Source organism: Rana temporaria, chromosome 7 (assembly GCF_905171775.1).
Source record: "Rana temporaria chromosome 7, aRanTem1.1, whole genome shotgun sequence".
Lineage (NCBI taxonomy): Eukaryota > Metazoa > Chordata > Amphibia > Anura > Ranidae > Rana > Rana temporaria.
The window spans coordinates 144094492-144116862 of NC_053495.1; the positions used below are offsets into that span (position 1 = coordinate 144094492).

The window sequence follows — 22371 nt, forward strand, 5'->3', positions numbered from 1 at the left end:
TTCAATTAGTAGTGCTTTTCTTCTTTCAAATATTTCTCCCTTTAAAATGTGCTTCTCATATCCCACAGATTTTCCACCTTTACCCTTGTGGATTTCAGTTAATACAATTGTGCAGTGACTCTCACAACCTTTCATGACTGAGCTCACATCCAGTTTAGACCTGTTTCCAGGTCTAAAATCTCCTTCCCCTGCTGGGGCTAATTCCAGGCTCCTCCGCTGTAAAATCTCCTTCAACTCTGCTCTCTTAGCTGGCTTTGTCTAGACCAGTGGTTCTCAACCTGGGGGTCGAATGATGATTTGTCAGGGGTCACCAAATCCTGGGCTGTTCCTGAATCCCGCACAGCTTTCCCAACCTTTTTGTGGCCGCCCAGCAGAGCTGTACCTGGAGCCCGTGGCCGCCCACTCAGCCTCTTTGCAGCTACCCATTCAGTTCACGGCATGGGTGGGAGGCAGAGACTAGAGGTTAGCTGACTGGTGAGGAATGTGAAGTGGGAGGGGCTGGAGGGGACCCCATCTCCTGATTTCAGCATAGGGGTCACTGCTAGGAGACAACCCAAAGTCAGAGACACAGTGAGTAAGAATAACTGTGATTATAGTTTCCATTAAACGTCCTCACTACAGTTCTCAGATCAGCAGATGACCTTGATCAATACATGGAAGGGAGAGGAAGAGAGAGGAACAAAGAAAAAGGGAGAGAAAGCATGAGAAAGAACAAGAAACCTGGCTAGAGAGAGGGATGGGGAAATAAAAACAAGAAATTAGGATAGAGAGAGATAAAAGGGAAAGAAAGGAGAACAAAGAGAAAGAGTGGTATCCTAAAATGTACCATAAGGGTTTTTAATACTGTAAGAGTGGAAGAGTGGAAATATCCATGGGTTCGGGGCGCAAATTACTTGTCTTGCTTTGGGTGCCGACAACCCTCGCTACGAAAATAATTTTACTGTTGGGGTCCCCACAACTTGGTAAACTTTATTAAGGGGTCACTGCACTAAAAAGATTGAGAACCACTGGTCTAGACTTCCTTTCCTCCACGTCCCCTCAGTATAAAAGATACACTCCCATTGTGTAGTATATAAAGGTTTCACAATTATTGCATATAATCCACTTACAAAAAAAAAAATTTGACGGGGCAGCAGCTCCCGTATGTTCTACAAACAGTACTCTGTTTACTCGACTCATCCCAGGTGTAGCGCCACTATCACGTCTTCCTTGGGAGTCTTATACCAAGGGGACGTGGAGGAAAGGAAGTGCAGACAAAGTCAGCTCAGTGAGGCGAGAGCAGAGTGGAAGGAGATTGAACTGGAGCCTGGAATATTTTTTGTTTTATTTTATTGTACTCGAGAAAGTTTGTCACTGAATAATGAAAGCCATTTTGGTTTCCAAACATTACTGGATTGTACACGGATAGGCGCAACCAACATTTTTATAAATACCTAATGGAACAGCAATTCATAGATGTAGCCAGGAAGGGTTCCAAAATCCAGAGAAATGTTTTATAATTGTTTTTTTTTTTTACTTAAAATTTGTATTATTTTTTGACACAATACATTCCAATATAGATGAAAACAATTAATTGGTATTGCTTATCATATTGCATAGGACAGATAACAAAAATTGAGAAATAACAGGAAGTAATAACGCCAAGGTACAATACCTAAAGTTTGATATCCTACTACCACCTACCCCCCCAAAAATACTGTAGGCGGGAGCTGGTCATCCAATACTCAAATTTGTAGGAATGAAAAGAACAGGGGTCTATAAAAAAAATTTAATGTCTTGGTGTGTCACATATCGCTATACTTTAAGTAATCAGAGGCTCTCGGGTTGTTTATTCAAGCTTGCCATTTTTTTTTTTTTTTTAAATAGCTATAGAGAGATTTTTGAATGCCAACATCAATTCGTATTAGGCCTGAGTGTTTAGTCTTATGACATTTGACAAGTTGGGAGCTTCTGTGCGTTTCCACATGTTGACAATGGCAAGTCTCACTGCGATTAGGATATGTGATACTATTGTTCTATAGCAATGTGGGTATACATCTAGATTGAATCCTAATAATGCTGTTACCTGTAAGGTCTGCAATAAAGGAGGAAACCGATTTAAAAAAAATTCAAACTTGCATGACCAAAGAGTAATTCCTCACACCTCCAACCGACAGGAGAGGTGGAAGGGAATATTTTGGACAAATCTATAAAGGCGTCAGATACCATGTTAAGATTTTTTTTGTGAATTATCCCAATGTTCTATACATGAGGATGCTTTACTAGTGATCAATAGGGCTTCGTGCCATTGTTCCCATGTAAAGTTTTTTGAAAAATCTTTTTCCCCATTTTAACATGTTGGGATTTTTTTTTTCTGGGGAAGAAGGGGAAAGAAGTTTGTAGAAAATCCTAATTTTTGAAATTTGAGGTGTGTGAAATTTTGCCATATTTCTGTTAAGATAACAATATTGTCAGAAAGATTTATATTTTTTAGATATACGCATTTGCTGAATTTCCCTTTATTCTGCCCATTATTCTGGTGGGAAATGCCATTTTAGCGAACAAGATTCCATTTGGTTTTAGATGGAATATGTTTTCATGCTATTAAAGTTGATTTAAAAGAAAGGAGATCTGGTATTTTTTTTTGGGGGTTATTACATGCTTCGCCATAGAAAGGGTGAATAGGTCATGACCTATAGTAATTTCTTTTTAGATATTTAAATTTTGGTTTACCTCTCCTAATGATAAGCTATGGTTAATTTGGTCTAATAAAGATACATAATGATAGTTTATAATGTCTGGCTGTCCCATTCCTCCTAGATCTTTGTTGGCAGTTAGTATTGAGAATGCTGGAATTCCAATTCCATACGAAAACTTTTTAATTTAGTGTTCATACGTTTAAAGAATTTGGAGAGTAATGGAATTGGAAGAGAGCAGAAATAATATAGTATTTTGGGCAATATTTGCGGCTATTTTACCGGCCCAAGAAAGTTGGGCTTTTTGAATTTGGTGCAGATTGTTAATTTGTTTTGGAAAATTTACATCATAGTTTGGAAGAAGGATATGCAAGTTTTCAAAGTTTTTCCGTTTGGACTTTGTGGAGGTTCATGGGTAAGATTTAACATTTATATTGGTTCATTTTATAGTAAGACATGTTACTATATTGATCTAATAACTTCTGAACATTATAAAAAAGGGATATATCAGGGTTTATCAAGGTTAAGATGTCATCTGCAAAAATACCCAGTTTGTGATCATATTGTCCTATTTTTATGCCGCTGATGTCCGGATTAGTGTGTAAATATTCATCAAATAGCTCTATTGCTAGGAAAATTGTTATTGGGGAGAGGGGGTATCCTTGTCTAGTGCCATTGGATAAATTGAAGCTTTTCGGGTTGGGAATATAATGACATAATAGCAGAGTATATGAATCCTTTCATGCCAAATTTTTCTGTTTTGGGGATATATTGCCAATGCATTCTATCGAATGCTTTTTCAGTATCTAAAGCTAAAAGAGCGGGCGTTTTGTTATTTTCAATATGGTTGATTAGAGTCATCATCCTAGTGCCCTCAGGGGCTTGTCTGCCTTTAACAAATCCTACTTGAACGGGCCCAATGAGATAGGATTATTTATTAAACGATTTGCTATAATCTTAGCATAAATTTTTATGTTGACATTTAGTAATATAGGTCTGTAATTTATAGGTTATGCTGATTCTTTGTCTGGTTTTTGGAAGGTAATTATTAATGCTTCCAACATCTCTTTTGGGAATTGGCTAGATAATCCTGTTTGAACATTTTTGTCAGATGTGGCGATAGTATTTCGCTAAATGCTTTTAAATATTCTCCTGAGAGTCCATCTATGCCTGGGGTTTTGTTTTTAGTGAGGGATTTAATTACTTTGAGAGTTTCTTGTAGTGAGATGGGGTTGTTCAATTGTGGTATGATCTTCCTGGTCTGTTTTTGTTAGGTTGATATTTTTTAGCTAGTCAGCTATATTTTGGGGTGAATTGATCTTCAAGGTTATATAGTGATTCATAGTATTCTGAGAAGGAGTTTTTATTTTGACATTTTGCCAAAAGTTTACCCGCTTTATTACTTTTAGAATAGTAATTTAGTTTAATTTGTTTCATGTATTTGTTGTGGTTATCCTTCAGCCTATATCTCAGTTCTGTTCTTAGATTGTTTAGTTGTTGTGCCAATTTCATATCACTTGGGATTTTTTTGAGTTGTTCTTCAGTTTCGGTATGTTTTAGTAGTTTAATTCATAGGTTTTTCTTTCTTTCTTTTATCCCCTAGCTGCCATCTGTATTAAAAGACCCCTAACAAAGCGTTATGAGCACACCATAGGTCATCAAACCAGTATCATCAAGTACAACACATTCTCCAATGTTTTCTTTCATCACAGACAAAATGTTTCTCTTGGGAAAGTATGTAGGTATTTTTCCTCCATACTTTGTTATTGGTACAGGGGAATACTGTACCAATTTCTATCATATATTTTTTTTACTTTTGAACAGAGCATGTGTTGTAAAAGGTGACATTTTTCACCTGACAGAAAAGGAAAAATCAGCAACGGGGGCACGAACAGCGATTAAAAACGTTAACGGAAAAGGGGTGTTGCTGTTGGAGATTTTCCTTCCTATCCCATCTTGTGAAACCAATGTCACACGGAGAGAAAAAAATAAAAGGCGTGGTTGGGTTGGACATGCACTTTAGTGGCTTTCATGCACTATAAGAGTTAATTTTACCATCTACCAGCACCAATATTTTTCTGTAAAAACTGCAGAAGCTATTCACAGCAGCATATTATCTTGTAGTTTAGAACACATTTTCATCTGCAATATACATGTATGTGTATGTATGTTGAGTGTGCACCCCAAGTCAGCCTCAGTGTTTAGAGCTGTGCTCACTGGATAGCATACTTGTTAGGGTCACCAGAATAAGAACTCCAACAAAGAGAGTAAATTACAACAGATAATTTAATAAAATGTGCACATTACCTTCTTTGCAAAGACCAAAGTCAGCAATTTTTACAAATCCTTCTGTATCCAACAAGAGATTGTCCAGCTTCAAATCCCTAGGTGAACATGTAAGATTTGCTTGAGACTTTTCATAGAAAACATTAATAAACTTACTTCTAATACAGGAAATGTGGAAAGAGGTTTCTCTTGGTCCTTTTACTTCTATTTGCTATTAAAGGGAAAACGCCAGAATAAAGAGCCTGCTGCATAGGTGGAAATGCTATGTAAAGCTTAAAGCCTTAAGCTGGCCATACACCATACAATTTTTTTATTCAATTTTCTTTACATTTACCTTCAACTATGTAGCACAAGGGCCTGCCCGATTGCATACAAATTAAAAGTATTATATGGTTTTAGTGAATCTAAGACCCCTTTCACACTAGGCATTTTTTTCAGGCGCTTTTGGGCTAAAAATAGCGCCTGTAAAGCACCTAAAAAACAGCACCCCTGCCTGAGTGCTTTCACACTGAGGCGATGCGCTGGCAGGATGTGTATACATTTGTGGGCAATTTTTACCCTTTTCCGTGCCACTAGCGGGGGTTAAAAGCACCATCCTAGCAGGCTGAAAAGCTCTGCAAAAATGACGGTAAAGCGAAGCTTAAAAAAGCGGCGCTCTACCGCCGACGCCCCAGTGTGAAAGCAGCCTAAAGGAAAGTTGCACAAGAAAATTGTATAACACATGGCCAGCCTAACTCCATGTTTTAATTAGCTCTGTATGCGCTGTAACATCAGCTACATACATTATACAGCTCTGTGTTCCACCGTGAAAGTGGAGATTGTGACATCATCTGCCTGCCTCTCCACCTCAGCCAATCAGACATAGCCTTGGATTCATTCAGAAAATACGTTTACAATGAATGGCCAAGCAGCACTTCGCCCAACTCAATTTTGTTCCAACAGCAGGATAGGAAATCCCCCATCCCGCTGCCAGAAAACAGCACTCTACAATGTATGCATCCGATACATACAGTTTATACAATGCTGACAGCTTCTGCATATGTTAATGAATCTTAACCTCCCTCCGGGTCAATCGCAAAATGAAGCCCGGAGCTGAGCGTTTTCTGAATGCATGTAAAAAGAACAGATTTAAAAGCTGTGGAATAAAGCCAGCATGATGGATGAGGGGTTTCTCTTCTGCCAATCTAAGGTATAAGTACTGTAAGCCAAACCAGTGACTTGGCCTTTAATAGTTGGTAGCACAGACAAGCCTTCATAAATATAATGTGCTGCTGTAAAGCAGCTAAACTACTCTAAAGGGCTTTTAGAGTTTAGGATCCAGTAAACAGTTCTATAAATCTATGAAGCCCTGTACATCTGCATGAGTGGGCAACTATATTCAGCACATGAATGCAATAAGGTAGGAATGGCATCAGGTAGCAAATCTAAGAATACAAAGTGTGAACTGTAATTATGGCATTTTCAACAATCGAACAGACACTTTCACAGTGTTTCCACCCACAACTTATTAAAAACACACTGAATTGATGAAATGGTGCCGTCATCAGTACTTAACATGTACTTAAGGGTAACTCACCTATAAACAATCTTGTGCTCGTGTAAATACTGCAAGCCAAGAACCACACAAGCTGCATAAAACCTGAAAAACAAAAAAGCATTTTAAAGTAGCTGGTAATTGCAGACACACTGTTATGGGTTATGTCATCCGGTGACTTCAGCAGCACAGACAACAATACATCACCCAAAGAATCAGTAGTATATACTGACAGACTACTGAAGAGATTACACAAACTTACTCCACCACAGCCTGGTGGGACAGTGGAGAGATTACTTCTAAGAAACATGCTACAGGGTTACAGCATAAAGCATTAGAGTAGGCAAGATGATCTTCAGCCAATAATCTCTATTCTTGCATGTTAAAGGATACGCTCACCCTTTGAAAAAAAATTAATAAAAATAAATGCACATTTGTTTGCAGGCACGGGGAGTGGAGGTCTGCATGGTTTTCAAATTGTGAAAGCGGGTGGGGGGAGAAGCTCTCCCTCCCGCTGGCACAGGGAGTTGGGATAGGGGTGTGGTGATGGGAGCACAGAGTTGAGGCTGCAGATGCTGGAACATGTTACCCCCTAAAAATTGGTGGAACATGTAACAAGTTCCAAAAACTTGTCCTTTAACTCGGTTTTCTTTCGACGGTGTGATAGTCTACTAAGCTAAATATGTTCTGACAGTAATTTGAGCCTACAAAAATACATTTACTGGAGGAGTTATCTGTGGCCAAACAATGTCTGACACACTGCAAGGTTATCAGCATATCGCATCAAACATGATCTAACCCAGCATTTTCCAACCCTTGTGCCTTAGCGAAATGCCTACAAAAATTGCCCAAAAAATGTGTACAAGCCAGTAGGCAGATCGAGACTGCCATTTAGTTACACAAAGCCACAGGTTTTCATTGTGCACCATTACAACTAATGAAGTCACTGGTTGATGAGCAGAAAACTGGGAGCCTGCACAGCATCCTTTCTCCCCTCCCCTGCCTACTCTCCATCAGCAAAAAGCTGAGTGAGGGAAAGCAACTGAGATACGAGAAACATTGGAATGCAAGTCAGTACCGGTGTGCAAAAGTAGGTTTGCTTTGGAAGAATGAATCTTCTCTAATGTTTGGTGTCATATCTGAGGATGTTGCTGCATTATGTAAAACTATTTGTTTTGTCTTTTACATTTTAGAATGGGGTGCCTCCAGAATGCACATCATTTTAAAGGGTGCCTTAACCAAAAAAAGGTTGTAAACATAGGTTAGAGAACCTGTCAAGTAAATTTGCCTGTGTACTGGTAGCTTGAAGCCGTCACAAACAGAAAGGGTAGAGCCAAATGTGGTGTCAGATAGGCACTTTGTCCACTAATGCTTTTGCCATTAAACTGTCTAGCTAGCCATTTCTGACTGAGCATGTGTATGGCCATAAAGCCAATGTCAGGCACGCTGTGCTTTTCAAGTTGAGGTAGTATTTCAACAGATTATGACAGGAGTGAAATCATCATCATTGGAGAATGGTTAGAGCCTCAGTCAGATTTTTATTGCTGTCTGTCTCTACTTGGGAAATTCTTGAGAAGATGGTCATCAGGACAGAAAGCTGGAGAATGCATCCTGTCTGAGAGGGGCTAAGAAAAAACAAAAAAAAACAACAGTCTTAACCTGCTGAGCGGTATTGCCGAGTGTGGCTCAGGGTGAATTTTTCATACCAAAAGCGGTAGCCCCGAGCCACACACAGGATTGCATCGCATGATCCATGTAGAGGTTACTTACCTTGTCCCCTGGATCCTGCGATGTCTCCCCGCTGTGATCTGCGAGCCTCCGTGTCTCGCTTGATTCACAGTGCCGAGCTCGGTTCCCTGCGAGCGTTGCGACGCACGGGAACCGAGTTCGGAACCAAATTAAAAAAGTAAAAAACACAGTATAGATACAGTATACTGTAATCTTACAGATTACAGTATTGTATCGAATAAATACACATCCCCTTTGTCCCTAGTGGTTTGTCCAGTGACCTGCATGCAGTTTTATCTTATAAATACTTTTCTTTCTGCCTGAAAACTGGAGATTTTCCATAGCAATCAAAAAGTGTCCCTTTACATCAAAAGCGATAATAAATTAGAATCACTTGCAAAATTGAGCGAAAGTGATTTGTGGGGAAATTCGTCATCAAACACTGAAAGTAATGACAACGACAATTCGGAAACTGAGCAAATTTCATTGTTTTTCATTTGATTACATTATTGAATAATTATTATTATATTTGTTATATTTATAGTTATTTATTATATTACAATGATTTTGTGTTTCAAACTTTATCATACCAGGGATGTTTACTAGACTCTTGTTTGGACAGATTTAAGTGAGTTATTCCTAAGAATTACAGGCCTAAAATACAAAATGCCAAATTTTCCATGCAAAACAATTGTACCGCTTTCAGCATCAAAAATCTGACAATCATACTGCCAGGGAGGTTAAGGGGAAAAAAAAAACCTGGCCTGAAGATTCTGTATTGTGGACAATTGCTTGTGGTTTCATCATTACACAAGTCAAAGGGGCCTTGGCACGCTAGATCTTTTACATGCATATCTGTAATAACATGACCCCCCCCCCCCCCCCCTGACATGGCTCCAAGCAGTGTTAGATCCATTGATATAGCAACGGAGAGGAATATTTTCAATCAAGGAAAGCTACAATCACTTTAGTAATTCTGGTTGCTGCAGATTAATGCAATGCCGAAAACACTGCTTTTATTAGAATGCAATTCAGAAAAGGTTACACAGTAAACCATTTTGCTGTTGTGTTGCTAGTTCAAGTGCTTGAAAATAAAAAAGGTATTCATAAACTGAGCATATTTTGTTTAGTTCCTCATAAAATGCCAGAACTTGGCTTTAAGGGTGACTCTACAGGCATCCTCCAGACTAAACTCTTTCGATAGACAAGTCAAAGGAGCTGGGCAGAAAATTGTTAGGTGAACAGTGGCTACATCCAATCAGATGTAGCTTCTGTTCTGGTAATTCTGACAGCTGCAGACTATAAGAATACAATAGCCGCAGTGGGAGATTAGTCCATTCATGCCCAATCAGCCTTTTCTACACTTACGAAAAAACAGACCCTGAAGTAGTTTAGAAACTTACACAGCTCTTGGTTCAGAAAAAACATCCGTGTGAATGTGCATCATCAAGTCTCCTCCAGCTGCATACTCCATCACAAAGCACACGTGATCTTTGGTTTGGAAACAAGCAAACAGGTTCACCAGGAACGGGTGCCGCACACTATTCACAGTTTCAAAGATGCGCTTCTCACACATAAGGCTAAAGTACAGCAGAAAGAAAACAGCTTGTTAAACAAAAGAAAAGTGTAACAGTAAAATGAGAATACATCACCTTTTGGAAATATTTAGAGAGGGCAAGGACCCTTGCAGCATGTACTCAACCAGTATTTCTAGGGACGGAGGAGCAGGAGTGGGAAACTTGGTGCTTGATAAATGGTCTACCACTGTTATGTAGTTGAAGGGAGAACTCCAACTTGAGATCACAATTGAGCTTACACAAGTTGAGGTTTCCTCACTCCCAATGGCGAACAGAGCATTAGAGGAGCAAAAGAAAGTCAAGTGCATGCTGAGAGCTCCACTTCTGAAAGATCCACTACCATCAGAAAAAAGCTGGCCTCTGACCACATATTTGATGAACAGACTGCTGCATGACATGGCATTTATCACACAAATGGCAGCTGTGTGCATTACATTTGTAGAAAGAAATGTTTGGACAGCCGCACTCTGGAAAAACCCCCTCGGTTTCCCTCCATTGACAAAAGTTATCAAACACCACACATCACAGCAAAGACAGGGGCACACAGCCGACGCCTCGCACTACAATCAGTGCTTACTCATAATCTATGAGTAAGCACTGATTGTAGTGCGAGGCGTCAGCTGTGTGCCCCTGTCTTTGCTGTGATGTGTGGTGTTTGATAACTTTTGTCAATGGAGGGCAACCGAGGGGGTTTTTCCAGAGTGCGGCTGTCCAAACATTTCTTTCTACAATTGCTTTGTGCATTGCCGGCACCTGGGTTTCTCTGAGAGGATACGGATTTATCCACATACCAAATTGGAGCGGTGACTATCTTCTCTCTATTGTGTGCATTACATGCAAGAACCTTTTATCATAAGCAGAGGTCTAGGACTGCTTAAAGCTAACAAAGTGCCGTGCGTATTGCATTATAAATATTAACGTGTGTGGTTTATAGTTTGATGAGAAACCCTATAATCTAGTACAGTGGTCATCAACCCTTTCCTCAGGGCCCACTAACAGGTCAGGTTTGCAAGATAACTGAAATACATCACAGGTAATATCATTTGCTGCTCAGTGATAGCAGTATTCTAGTCTGCATCTCCCCAAGGTAATACAAAGGATCTGACCTGTTAGTGGGCCCTGAGGACAGGGTTGATGACCACTGATCTAGTACACTAAAATACAATTTCCAAAGAGTTTATATCCATAATGTAATTAACCTTGTGACAGGGTAGAGTGGGAAATTAGTAAATTAGTGAAAACAAAATTGAAATTTTTGAAATAGTGAAAAAAATTAGCGCAACCCACAACAATATATAAATATATCTAAAAAAGAGAACTTTTGTTTGAACAAAAAAATAATATATAAATAAATAGTCCTTAATGAAAAAAATACACAAAAAATAGTCTCTCGTGATAAGTGCCTAAAATGCAGATAGAAATCAGAAAAGTCCACAGAGCAAGATCACATTCCCTGGTTTTGACAGCAACAATGTTTTCTTATCTTCAGTGTGGAAATAAATGAACATCCATAAGAAAAGACAAAGATAAAATCTGGCAGGTTGGCCCCTGTTGGAGTACAGTCAAAATAATCTGGGCTAAAGAGATCTGGGTTTACAATGGAATGACACTTGATCCCATGGTTTAAGTGAAGCTACAGAGGAAGTGGGCCCCCTGCAGTTTGCACTGCTGTGCTACAGGCTTCAAAGAGTTTTGTGATAATCAACTGCAATACCTCCCCCCCCTAGAGGAGAGGATGTTTTGGAAGTACAGCTGATTGGATAGGCACATATGGGTGGGGTTTTGAATGAGCATTGAGTGAGTGGGACTGGATGGCAGAGCTCTCTATTTCTCTTGGATTCTAGGTGAGTGAGGATCTTGGCTGACCAAAGGCTTCATGGAAACCTGGTGGCCATCTTGGGTATAAGACATGTGGCCAGGCCAAGGCCTTATAGCTCTTTCTCCCTCCTCTTGATACCGGCCATGGGAGCTTTAAGCTCTCTGCTAACCAGCTGGTCTTACAGATGTGATAAGTATATATGAATTTCTCTTGTATATGTGTGTATATTATGATGTTTTAATGTGTGATATCGGACTATCCCTATTTCCTTGGGAATAAACACAGATGTTCATTTACCAGCAGCAGTGCGTATGTGTGTGTCTTAATAGGCGTAGATCAATGAATTCATGTATGCAGTAGATAGAGGGAACCTGTGAATATCTCTTGAGATTATTAGTTTAGACTATATTAAATAGCCTTGTAAAATACAGCAAATTCTACAATTGGCACCCCAGATGGGACTGTGGTAACCCTAAAAGCCACATAGAACCTACAGGACCGAAGTGCTCAAAAATACAAGGCAGCTGATAGGACGGTATGTGTGATGAGTCTTTCCTATGTATATGCAAAAGGGTTATATTGTTTTGAATGACATCGCGTAAAAGTGGTAATGAATGAGAATAGTAAAAGCTAGTACAGCGGTTTGTGTTTTTTGTTTTTGTTTTTTTTTGTTCGTGAGTTGTAATAGCTAAGAGAATTTAGTTTGGCTCATTACTCGGGGCAGTGTGAGAGGTACGTTTGTTTGTGCGGAAGTGTGTGAGATCCAGGGATTGTCATGTTGTGTTAGATGAATTAACATGCCCAAAGCGCTGTTGTGTTAAAGTTTGAACTATAGAACACCATTTCTCATGTTTAAAGAGCAACCCCCCCCCCCTCTCTGTCTTTGACACAAGTTAATTGAATGGTGGGTGTGGGTGATGTGTGTTTTCTCAACTGCTGACAGCCCGAATGACCCCCCTTTCCAGGTCTTTGACATGCAAATGATCTGAGCCAAGAAAACATATGTAATGGTGAATACATTTTTTTGTGGGGGGAAAGTGCAGTTTAATTAAAGGTACGTGTTAAATAGTTTTGTCTACAGGGTGTAGGTGGCTAAGTGTGAGAACATTAGTACTAAAAGAATTGGGTGGATTGTATAGTTGCAAAATGGAACTTGTGTATACATATGTTAAAAAGCATGCCTCTGTGAGTTATCATTCATGTGCAGACGAACCTCTTAAGAGCCAGTGTAATGCACTATTATCTCAGTGTCAGCAACATAATGCCAGATTAGTGGGTAAACAGATAAAGAAAGTGGAAAAGGAGAGATTGGCTAATGAAATCGCAGCATTGATTAGAATAAAGGTTCTGTCGGAGGAAATGGGAGAGAAATAGGAAGCAGACAGTAGACGTGCTACTGAAGATGTAGGGAGATTCAGTGAGCAACTTCGAAAGATTGCAACAACATCCAGTAATGAGATAGAGAAATTGCAGACAAAAGCAGATAGCATGTCGGCAATAAATAGGGGTCTAGAAGAGCAGCTTCAGATGCAGAGAGCGGACGGTCAGATGAAGAGCAAACTTTTAGAATCATTGCAAATAAAGTTGTCAGAGATGGAAGAGGTGGTTATATCTTTAGAAAGGAAATTAGCAAAGGCAAACTCCCAGCTTCTTACTAAAGAGCAATATATTGTATCGCTCAACGAGCACAAGGGCTCATGTGAATTGGCCAGTATCTGCACAGTCACTGAGGAAAAGAGCCGTTCTGAAACACAGTCAGATATTGCACCTATGGCTGCAAAACAGAATAACAGTGTGATTACAATCCAAGAGAGACTTACGTTATGCCAGGTTCTGGGTGAATTTAACAGTCTGGAATCACCAATGAGCCTGTCCAATAAATTTGAGGCTCTAGTACTTAAATTCCACTTGAATAATGAGGATGCATGCTCTCTTCTGAAAGCATGGCTACCAGGACCTGTGGTAGGCAAGTTGTCGGCACAGGTTAATGATAACTTAGCAGATGCAGAAGTTCGGAGGAGAGAGTTGCGACGTATTGTAGACAGTCGTGATAATGGTATGAGTGATTTGCAACGAATGAAATTTAGGAGAGGAAATGACCCGATATTATTCTGCAGTGAGTATCTTGCATTGTATACGAAAGTGTTCAACTGTCCTGACTTATTGGAGGATGATGCAAGTTTCATATACTCAATGGCCAATAAATGTTATGTAAGCTACCCTGCTAGAATGGCTCTGAGAAATGCTAGATCCTACCAAAATTTTGTTAATATCCTGCGAGACTACTGTCAGGAGTCCAGTCATAGGGAATATGGGTCAAAGGCAGATTTATCCCTAAAAAGCAGAGGTACAGGAAGGCATAGAGAGCTCAGACATTCTAAATGGAGTGGAGCCCTTGGGATTGCTGGCATGCAGCAGGAAGTGCCAGAAATACAGGTATCTGCAATAAAACCCCCCCCCCAGGGTAAGAACAGCCTACCTCAAAAGTCTGATATGGAAGGTAGCAGCCAGGACAGAGCACACAATTCTCAAGAGGAGATAATAAATGACAGCCAACGCCCTAATTACAGTCAACAAGACTGGATGAACATTCCAATGGGTGCCCCCTGGGCTAATCTACCGTTCTGGCTTGTATGTAATTGGATGCAGATGGCATTGCCACTTTTCCTGTGCAATATGGCAAAGTTTCACAATACTGCCTGCTTAGTATAGGAAAATATGGCAATTGTTCCCCCCTGCATTACAAAATGGCAAAAGGCTTGAGGGACTTAAAAAGTCGATTGTTGTGATAATTGTGCATAATAACTGTCGTTGTGTTCCTTTTTCTAGAAGCCAGGGAAGACGTTAAACTGGTTTGGATACTAATGTTTGTTTTTTTTGCAGATCCTACAAGTGAGAACAACAGTGGGCAAATTTAACAGAAAAGGGGTTGGGTTATTGTAAATGTATAATCGATTATCACATGGTACCATGAGCTCATTAATTAGTAATTGTTTGCAAACAATGAAATTTTTTTTTTTTTTTAACGATAGTCAGACATTGATGGATGATAGAGTTACAAGTGAGGTTACAAATGATTGTGATGAAGTACAGATGTTTGTTTTTGTTTTTGTTTTTCCCATTAACTAATTCTCTTCCAGATAGAAATGAGCGCTCACTCTTCTCAGGAGGAAAGTCCATGGATATCTTTAATTAAAAGTTGAGTGTTTGTCATTGTTTGATGGTGGTTGTCTTACCGTGTTATTGTTGTGTGTTGATGGCCAGATTTTAAAAAAAATATATATATATAATTTTTTTTCCATAATTTGTAGCATAATTTTTTTTAATTAATTTTGTCATTTTTTTATTATTTTATTAATTTTCATTTTTAATTTTGTTCTCATGTTTAATTTTTTTTATTATTCAATTTTTTTTATCATTATTAATTTTCATATTTTTAATTTTTTTTTATAATTTTATTTTATTATTAATTTTTCATTTTTCAAAAAAAAAAAATTCTCTAAATTTTTTTTCTCTCCCTTCATTTGTTTATTACTAGTGTTTCATCTATTTTATTTTTTGTTTCATTCAGGTGGAAAGAATTCCAATATTTTGTGATTTATCCACCTGAAAGGGCGAGTAATGCATAGATCTTAAAGTACAGATAATGCATTGTTTTTTCTTAATGCTTACAATTTTGAATTTTTGAGAAGCAACGTTCACATTCAGTTTTTTTATTATTTTAGATTTTTGCTTGTACCATGGGGATCCATTTTAGAATGGGTCATCCGAGAGGAGTCATGGTTGTTTTGATAATTTGTTCAGAAGTCAGGAACACTAAATTACTGTGTTATGAGATATTATGCGATAAGAATTTGATTCTGCCCTTGTTCTTTAATTCCAGAATCTTGGTGGAGCGAAATTGGAGAGGATTCTGGAACAGAGATGAAGAATGTTCATCTGGTTGGCAGTTCGTCGGTGCCATACCACACCGAAAATTTGTTCTGATAAACGTTCAGGAGAGAAAAGATTCAGAGTAATACTTGAAATATAAGGTTTCTTTTTCTTAAGGACAATTTTTGCACTAATACTGAATCGGAAAGACTTTGCCCAACAACGAGACGCTTGAAACATTTTGCCAAAGTCTCTCCTGTCATTTATGGATGCAAACGGACTTGAATACAAATGCAATGGGTTGGAGGTTGGGGAAGGAGTATAACGTATCCAATCCTTCAGAACAAGAGTTGCAAAATATGTTTTTTGTTTATTAGGAAAGGAAATGTTTTTGTTTGTTGTTTAGATATATTGACATAACTGAATATGGTGCAGGTACCTAGGAGGCTGGCACTTATGCATAATACAGTGTCTGTTGGCCAGACTAGAAGGTGGCAGGTGATACATCAATGGGGTGAAAACGTCCTCGTAGGGACGGTGTCTCAATCTTAGCAATCCTATAGAGAAGCTCTCGGTTACTGGACATGTGGGAGATACACCTAATTGATGTCTTACCTGAGAGGTTGAAACCCTGCATGGGTAATGCCAGTGACAGCAATAAACTCTGGCTACCAGGGTACAGTATGCCGTCATCACATGGTGCTTCAGCATCTCGCAGTGGTTGATAGAATCCTAGTACCCTATATGTGCTGAATTTACTCTGAATCATATGCAATATATTTGTCGCTTGCTCTCAGAGATGTGCGGACACAGAGTGAGGTTCAGGGCGCTTATCTCTGAGGAGTAACCAGAAGAGGAGGAGGGATGTATTCAGCACTATATTGGGGGGGGAATGGGACCCAGTGTAAAGTGGCTCAAGATTTTGTCAACCAGGGTGAGAGGTTGATAGACAGTGTGAGATGGTATAGGATAGATATGTCAGGGGCTCTGGCGTGCACGCAGCGGCAGGCGGAGTTATCGACCACCATCAAGCTGATTGTACAGTCTCTCTATGAGGGGCAGTGGCCTGATGAGTTAGCATCACCGCTCAGTAAGACTTTGCAAAACATGTCTCTTACAGTAATCCAAAGTGGTAATCGAATGCCTGGATGGGCTGTACTGGTTCGGATTGTGAAAGGGTGTGCTGTATGAGCCATGTACAGAAGTGCAGACTCGGTCTGTATATTGTGTGGCATCAATGGGCTTACTGACTGGGGATTCTATCTTGTTGCATGTGTGGCTAAATGACCCACATGTGGTCAGAGAGTGCAGAAGCGGGGGGGCAGGTCTATATTTCCCTCTGTCGAAAGCATGACCACGATGTCCTCTGCATACCAGGTCGATACACAGTACTCTGTGTTCGGGATGGAGAGATCATTGCTGGGAAGGAAGCACCTGGGTATTATTTATGACGTAGACAAGTTCGTCCTTGTCCTAAAGGATACCAAGGTAACGTCAGTCATGTAACAAGGGTATTTCTGGAACCTAACGGTATGTAGAGGTGCAGGATACCCTGGGCATGGTCACTGGAATCCAGTCACAGGGATAGAATTGTGTGGGTTTTGGTGTCATTGTTTGAGATTTATATGTGTTGTTAGACTCAAAACTTATAGAAAGCTCTCCTGCTTATCAAGTTGAGGGACGAATTGACGGTGGGGTTTCTTCGTACAAATTAGGGACTTTGCTGCCAAGTTAGATCCCTGAGGTACCGCAGACAGGCCAAGTTGCGGTAGGTAAAATCACTGTGAGCAAGCCTGCATAATCCCGACCCGTTATTACAGTAAAGAGATATAGAAGGTTGGGAGCGGGATATGTAATTTGATGGGTCACATGCATATATGTAGATATTATGGTAATGGGTTTATTTATGTCATGGAGTAGTGTGATAACTGTGTATTTTAGGCTAGTAAGATGGGCAAGAAAAGGCCCTCCTTGAGACTCTGTATCTGAAAGCTGGTTAATATGCTGCTCTGAGTGTGTGCTGGTGAATGGTGAGTGAATGGACACCCCTTGCCTGTACTGCACGCTGTCCTGAAGATGGTAAAAAGAAGAAGAAGAAGATACAGAATGGTGACAGGGGAGCTGTCACGGAAGAATGATGTTGGTGCGTCACCCAGTAGCAAAGCGGCATGTGTTGAGAAGCACAGCTCGTTAGGACTGTTATGGACTGTTCCATGGGAGCTGGTTCGGAAGCCTATGTTGAGAGGCGCAATAAGGTAAAACCATTAAGGGCTGTTCCATAGGTACTGGTCCGGAAAAACAGGTTGGGAAGCCACCTGCGTTAAGACATTTATGGACTGTTCCATAGGAGCTATTTCACATGTTGAAGAATGAAAGACTGTTCCAGAGGTACTGGTTGGGAATCACATGTTGAAGTTAGTTATGGACTGTGCCATAGGAACTGTTTCTGAGGCGCATTTTGAAGAACGCGACACATTGAAACAGTTGAGGACTGTTTGGACCACATGGACTGTTCAATGGGAGCCGTGGCTGAAGAAGGGTAATATGCGCCTTTCAGGCGCAAAGCGGCATATGTTGGAGTACAGTCAAAATAATCTGGGCTAAAGAGATCTGGGTTTACAATGGAATGACACTTGATCCCATGGTTTAAGTGAAGCTACAGAGGAAGTGGGCCCCCTGCAGTTTGCACTGCTGTGCTACAGGCTTCAAAGAGTTTTGTGATAATCAACTGCAATACCTCCCCCCCCTAGAGGAGAGGATGTTTTGGAAGTACAGCTGATTGGATAGGCACATATGGGTGGGGTTTTGAATGAGCATTGAGTGAGTGGGACTGGATGGCAGAGCTCTCTATTTCTCTTGGATTCTAGGTGAGTGAGGATCTTGGCTGACCAAAGGCTTCATGGAAACCTGGTGGCCATCTTGGGTATAAGACATGTGGCCAGGCCAAGGCCTTATAGCTCTTTCTCCCTCCTCTTGATACCGGCCATGGGAGCTTTAAGCTCTCTGCTAACCAGCTGGTCTTACAGATGTGATAAGTATATATGAATTTCTCTTGTATATGTGTGTATATTATGATGTTTTAATGTGTGATATCGGACTATCCCTATTTCCTTGGGAATAAACACAGATGTTCATTTACCAGCAGCAGTGCGTATGTGTGTGTCTTAATAGGCGTAGATCAATGAATTCATGTATGCAGTAGATAGAGGGAACCTGTGAATATCTCTTGAGATTATTAGTTTAGACTATATTAAATAGCCTTGTAAAATACAGCAAATTCTACAGCCCCTTACCAGAAAAGATGGACCTCAAGTACAGGCATGTAATGAGGGATCAATAGCTGCGGTTCCTGTTGGTAGATAGGATCTGGCATCCGTCCTGTGTTCTCCAGGTTTAACAGCGCATCCAATCCACTTCAATGCTGCAAGATTGCAAGCATTCACAGCTCTGGCCTTGACGCCAAGACAAACCTATTTATCTTCATACTTTACAGGTAACATGCGTTTCTCAGAAAGTTTGTCTTCTGGACTTTACAAGCTGCAGCCAGGGATTCAAAGCGACTTTCATCTCCCACACTGGGGAGGAGGATTATGGTGACACTTCTGTCACTCACATAACACAGGGCCCTGCTGGCACAGAGAAACCTCCATTAACTGTAAAGTATGAAGATAAATAGGTTTGTCTTGGCGTCAAGGCCAGAGCTGTGAATGCTTGCAATCTTGCAGCATTGAAGTGGATTGGATGCGCTGTTACACTTGGAGAACACAGGACAGTCGCCAGATCCTATCTACCAACAGGAACCGCAGCTATTGATCCCTCATTACATGCCTGTATGATCTCTTTACTTGAGGTCCATCTTTTCTGGTAAGGGGCCAACCTGCCCAATTTTATCTTTGTCTTTTCTTATGGATGTTCATTTATTTCCACACTGAAGATAAGAAAACATCGTTGCTGTCAAAACCAGGGAATGTGATCTTGCTCTGTGGACTTTTCTGATTTCTATCTGCATTTTAGGCACTTATCACGAGAGACTATTTTTTGTGTATTTTTTTCATCAAGGACTATTTATATATTATTTTTTTGTTCAAACAAAAGTTCTCTTTTTTAGATATATTTATATATTGTTGTGGGCTGCGCTAATTTTTTTCACTATTTTACTCTATCTTATTTTGCTGAATATTCCAGCATCTTATAAAATTGCAGCACCTTAATAGAGTTTTCTCTATCTCAACCACTGATACAAACCCCCTTTTGTTTGCACTATTTTATTGCTGACCTGGACTGATGAGATATCAATTGGGGTTTTGTGATTAACTCCTCATATCCCCTCGCTCACTGCCAGGGTGTCTTTTCTCTTTTATTATTATTTTTATATAAAAATACTTCTTGGGGGAAGCACAAATTCACCTTGCTTTACATAGAGTGGGAAATTGCATACTGGCTGTGAGGACAATAAGTCACAAATTCAATTAATTTGCTTTTCGGCCCCTCTAGAGCAAGGAGAGCTGGGCAAATAGGACAGCACATAATATAAATGCTGTTAATGCAGCTAGCAAGAAAGACAGACATGTTTGATGGAAAACAAATGCCACAAGGGCATTGTGACAAGTGTTAATTTTGGCAGCAAATTTCAATTTAGTGTTAGTCTTAGGACTAAAATGGCATTTTAGTTTTAGTCCCATTTTAGTCTCCTGCAATTGTTTTAGTTGTATTTAGTCAACCAAATCTCCAGCACATTTTAGTCAACTAAAATCTTCAGTACATTTTAGTGGACTAAAACTCATTTTAGTCTTCTAAAATCTAAGGCGTTTAATTTAATTGTAATGCATTAGTTAACATTTCTCTACAATTTCCAAACTCATTATATACTGCTGGAGTGAAAAATCTAATGTTATTGAGGTATGAACATGCACTACAACAGACCAGTGTTAATTTGAAAGTCATATTTAAAATGTAGTTTTAGTCTTAGTCTTTTGACTAAAATGGCATTTTAGTTTTAGTAGTTTAGTCATCTCAGTTGTTTTGGTCGTATTTTAGAGGACTTAATTAGTATTCATTTAGTCGACTAAAATGTTTTAGTCGTTTTAGTCAAGGAAATTAACACTGATTGTGACAAACCAAAAAAAAAAAATGTAATTTTCCTGTTCCGTTTTCTTAAATTTAAAAAATAATATTTTACAAGTTATATATTTTAGATAGACTTACCTGTCAACTTCATCACGAGACACAATATCTCCTTTCTTTAAGGCTTTGATTGCAAACATTTCATTAGTGTTTTTGTACTCTGCCAGCAGCACCTGAAATGAAGGCAGAAAGTTGTCACAATACAATTTTACATAAGTTCTATCACCAGCTGTATCTTTCATGATCTCTCACAATACACACCTTTCCAAAATGTCCTCTGCCTAATACTGCACAACAGTGGAAGTCCTTCAAGCTGAACTGGAACCGAGGCTGCACTCTGTGGAGACAATTCAACGATATTATGAGGTCTGTCAATCCAGTAGACACAAACATGACAAACACTGACTCGGGTAACAGCATTACCCTTTTTCCTCCGTCTCTCGTAGAGAGTTATATTCCACATCTGACACAGTGATTTCCCCTTCACCTGTTAAATCGGTTATCGGTTTTGTAGCTACATTGTTTCTATTTGAATATTCATAATTTGTCCCAGGATCCTGTGATAAAGAGAAGTTATAAAAGGTCAATAAAAGAGGTTTACTTGTACTTAAAGTTATTTGCCTCTCCTTTAGGCTACAGTCACCTCATGGATGAAGGAAACCATCCAGCCTAAATATTATTCAGCCTCCACTGAACCAATGGCTAATCATGGTATGAACTTTGTAGCATTCAGTTTAGAGACAAGCATCGTGGTGCCGGGCAAACAAAGTTTGTATTGAGCGGTTCACTGGACCTTTTTTTAATCCAGTGCTTTGGGGGCACCTGCCAAACACCCCTTTTTGACTGTTGGGCAATCAAAGCCTCCAAGTCACTGATCTTCAGGAACTTTAGGTTTATCAAGATCACATAAGCCTGGGGAATGGATGCATATTTACTCAGTCTGGGAAGCAAAATCCCCAAATATGGTTAATGAGAATTTCCTCCTTAAATAATGCATTAAAGTGTTTGTTAACCCACAGGGTTAACTTTACATTATCCTCTTTGTTGATTGATCTAATGCCCCCCTGTGACTGCTTTATTAAAAATGCAGCTATATACCTTGTTTACTGATCACAGATCGGCGATCACGTGGCATGCAGACTCTCTTCTCTCAGCCCAACAGATGTAGCGGGCGGGGCCGAGGATCATGTCATTCAGGAGGAGAGGAGGCGGCCCGCCCACTGCGGTCATGTGAGATAAGAGGCGGCATGTCACGTGATCGTCATTCTGTGCTCCGTAAACACAGTATATAGCTGCATTTTTAATAAAGTACAGTCACAGGGGGACATTGGATGAATCAGCAAAGAGGATAATGTAATGTTAACCATTTGAGCAGCAGGACGGGAGGGGGCGGTTTGGACACGGAGCAAACGGAGGGCAAAAACTAGCATGATCAGCCAGGTATTTCAGGTGAGATGGGAGGGGCCAAATTACAGAGCACAAGCACTGTGCTGTAGATAATTCTTTAAAGGAACAGGATCTTTATTAAAAAAAAAAAAATTGGGTTAACACTTTAAAGGGTAAGTAAACCGGGGTTGGTTTACTTACCCTTTAAAGTGTTAACCCAATTTTTTTTTTTTTTAATAAAGATCCTATTCCTTTAAAGAATTATCTACAGGGGGGGGGAACCTGCAAGAGAAAGGCATAATGAGCTAGTATGCATAGCATACTAGCTCATTAAGTGGCACTTACCTGAGATCGCAGCCCCCAAAGTCC

General features: G+C 39.8%; 1 protein-coding gene across 3 annotated transcripts in view; it reads right to left on the reverse strand.

Moving 5' to 3' along the window:
• The window catches only part of PKN2 (protein kinase N2), a 165200-nt gene that overhangs the window by 11295 nt on the left and 131534 nt on the right, over positions 1 to 22371 (reverse strand). For all 3 annotated transcript variants that reach the window (XM_040360077.1, XM_040360076.1, XM_040360075.1), the window contains exons 13-18: positions 21040 to 21173; positions 20878 to 20953; positions 20698 to 20789; positions 9627 to 9803; positions 6538 to 6600; positions 4983 to 5059 (exon numbers count right to left, since the gene is read on the reverse strand). In XM_040360077.1, the coding sequence (XP_040216011.1) occupies positions 4983 to 5059; positions 6538 to 6600; positions 9627 to 9803; positions 20698 to 20789; positions 20878 to 20953; positions 21040 to 21173 (619 nt within the window). The remainder of the gene's footprint in view (positions 1 to 4982; positions 5060 to 6537; positions 6601 to 9626; positions 9804 to 20697; positions 20790 to 20877; positions 20954 to 21039; positions 21174 to 22371) is intronic.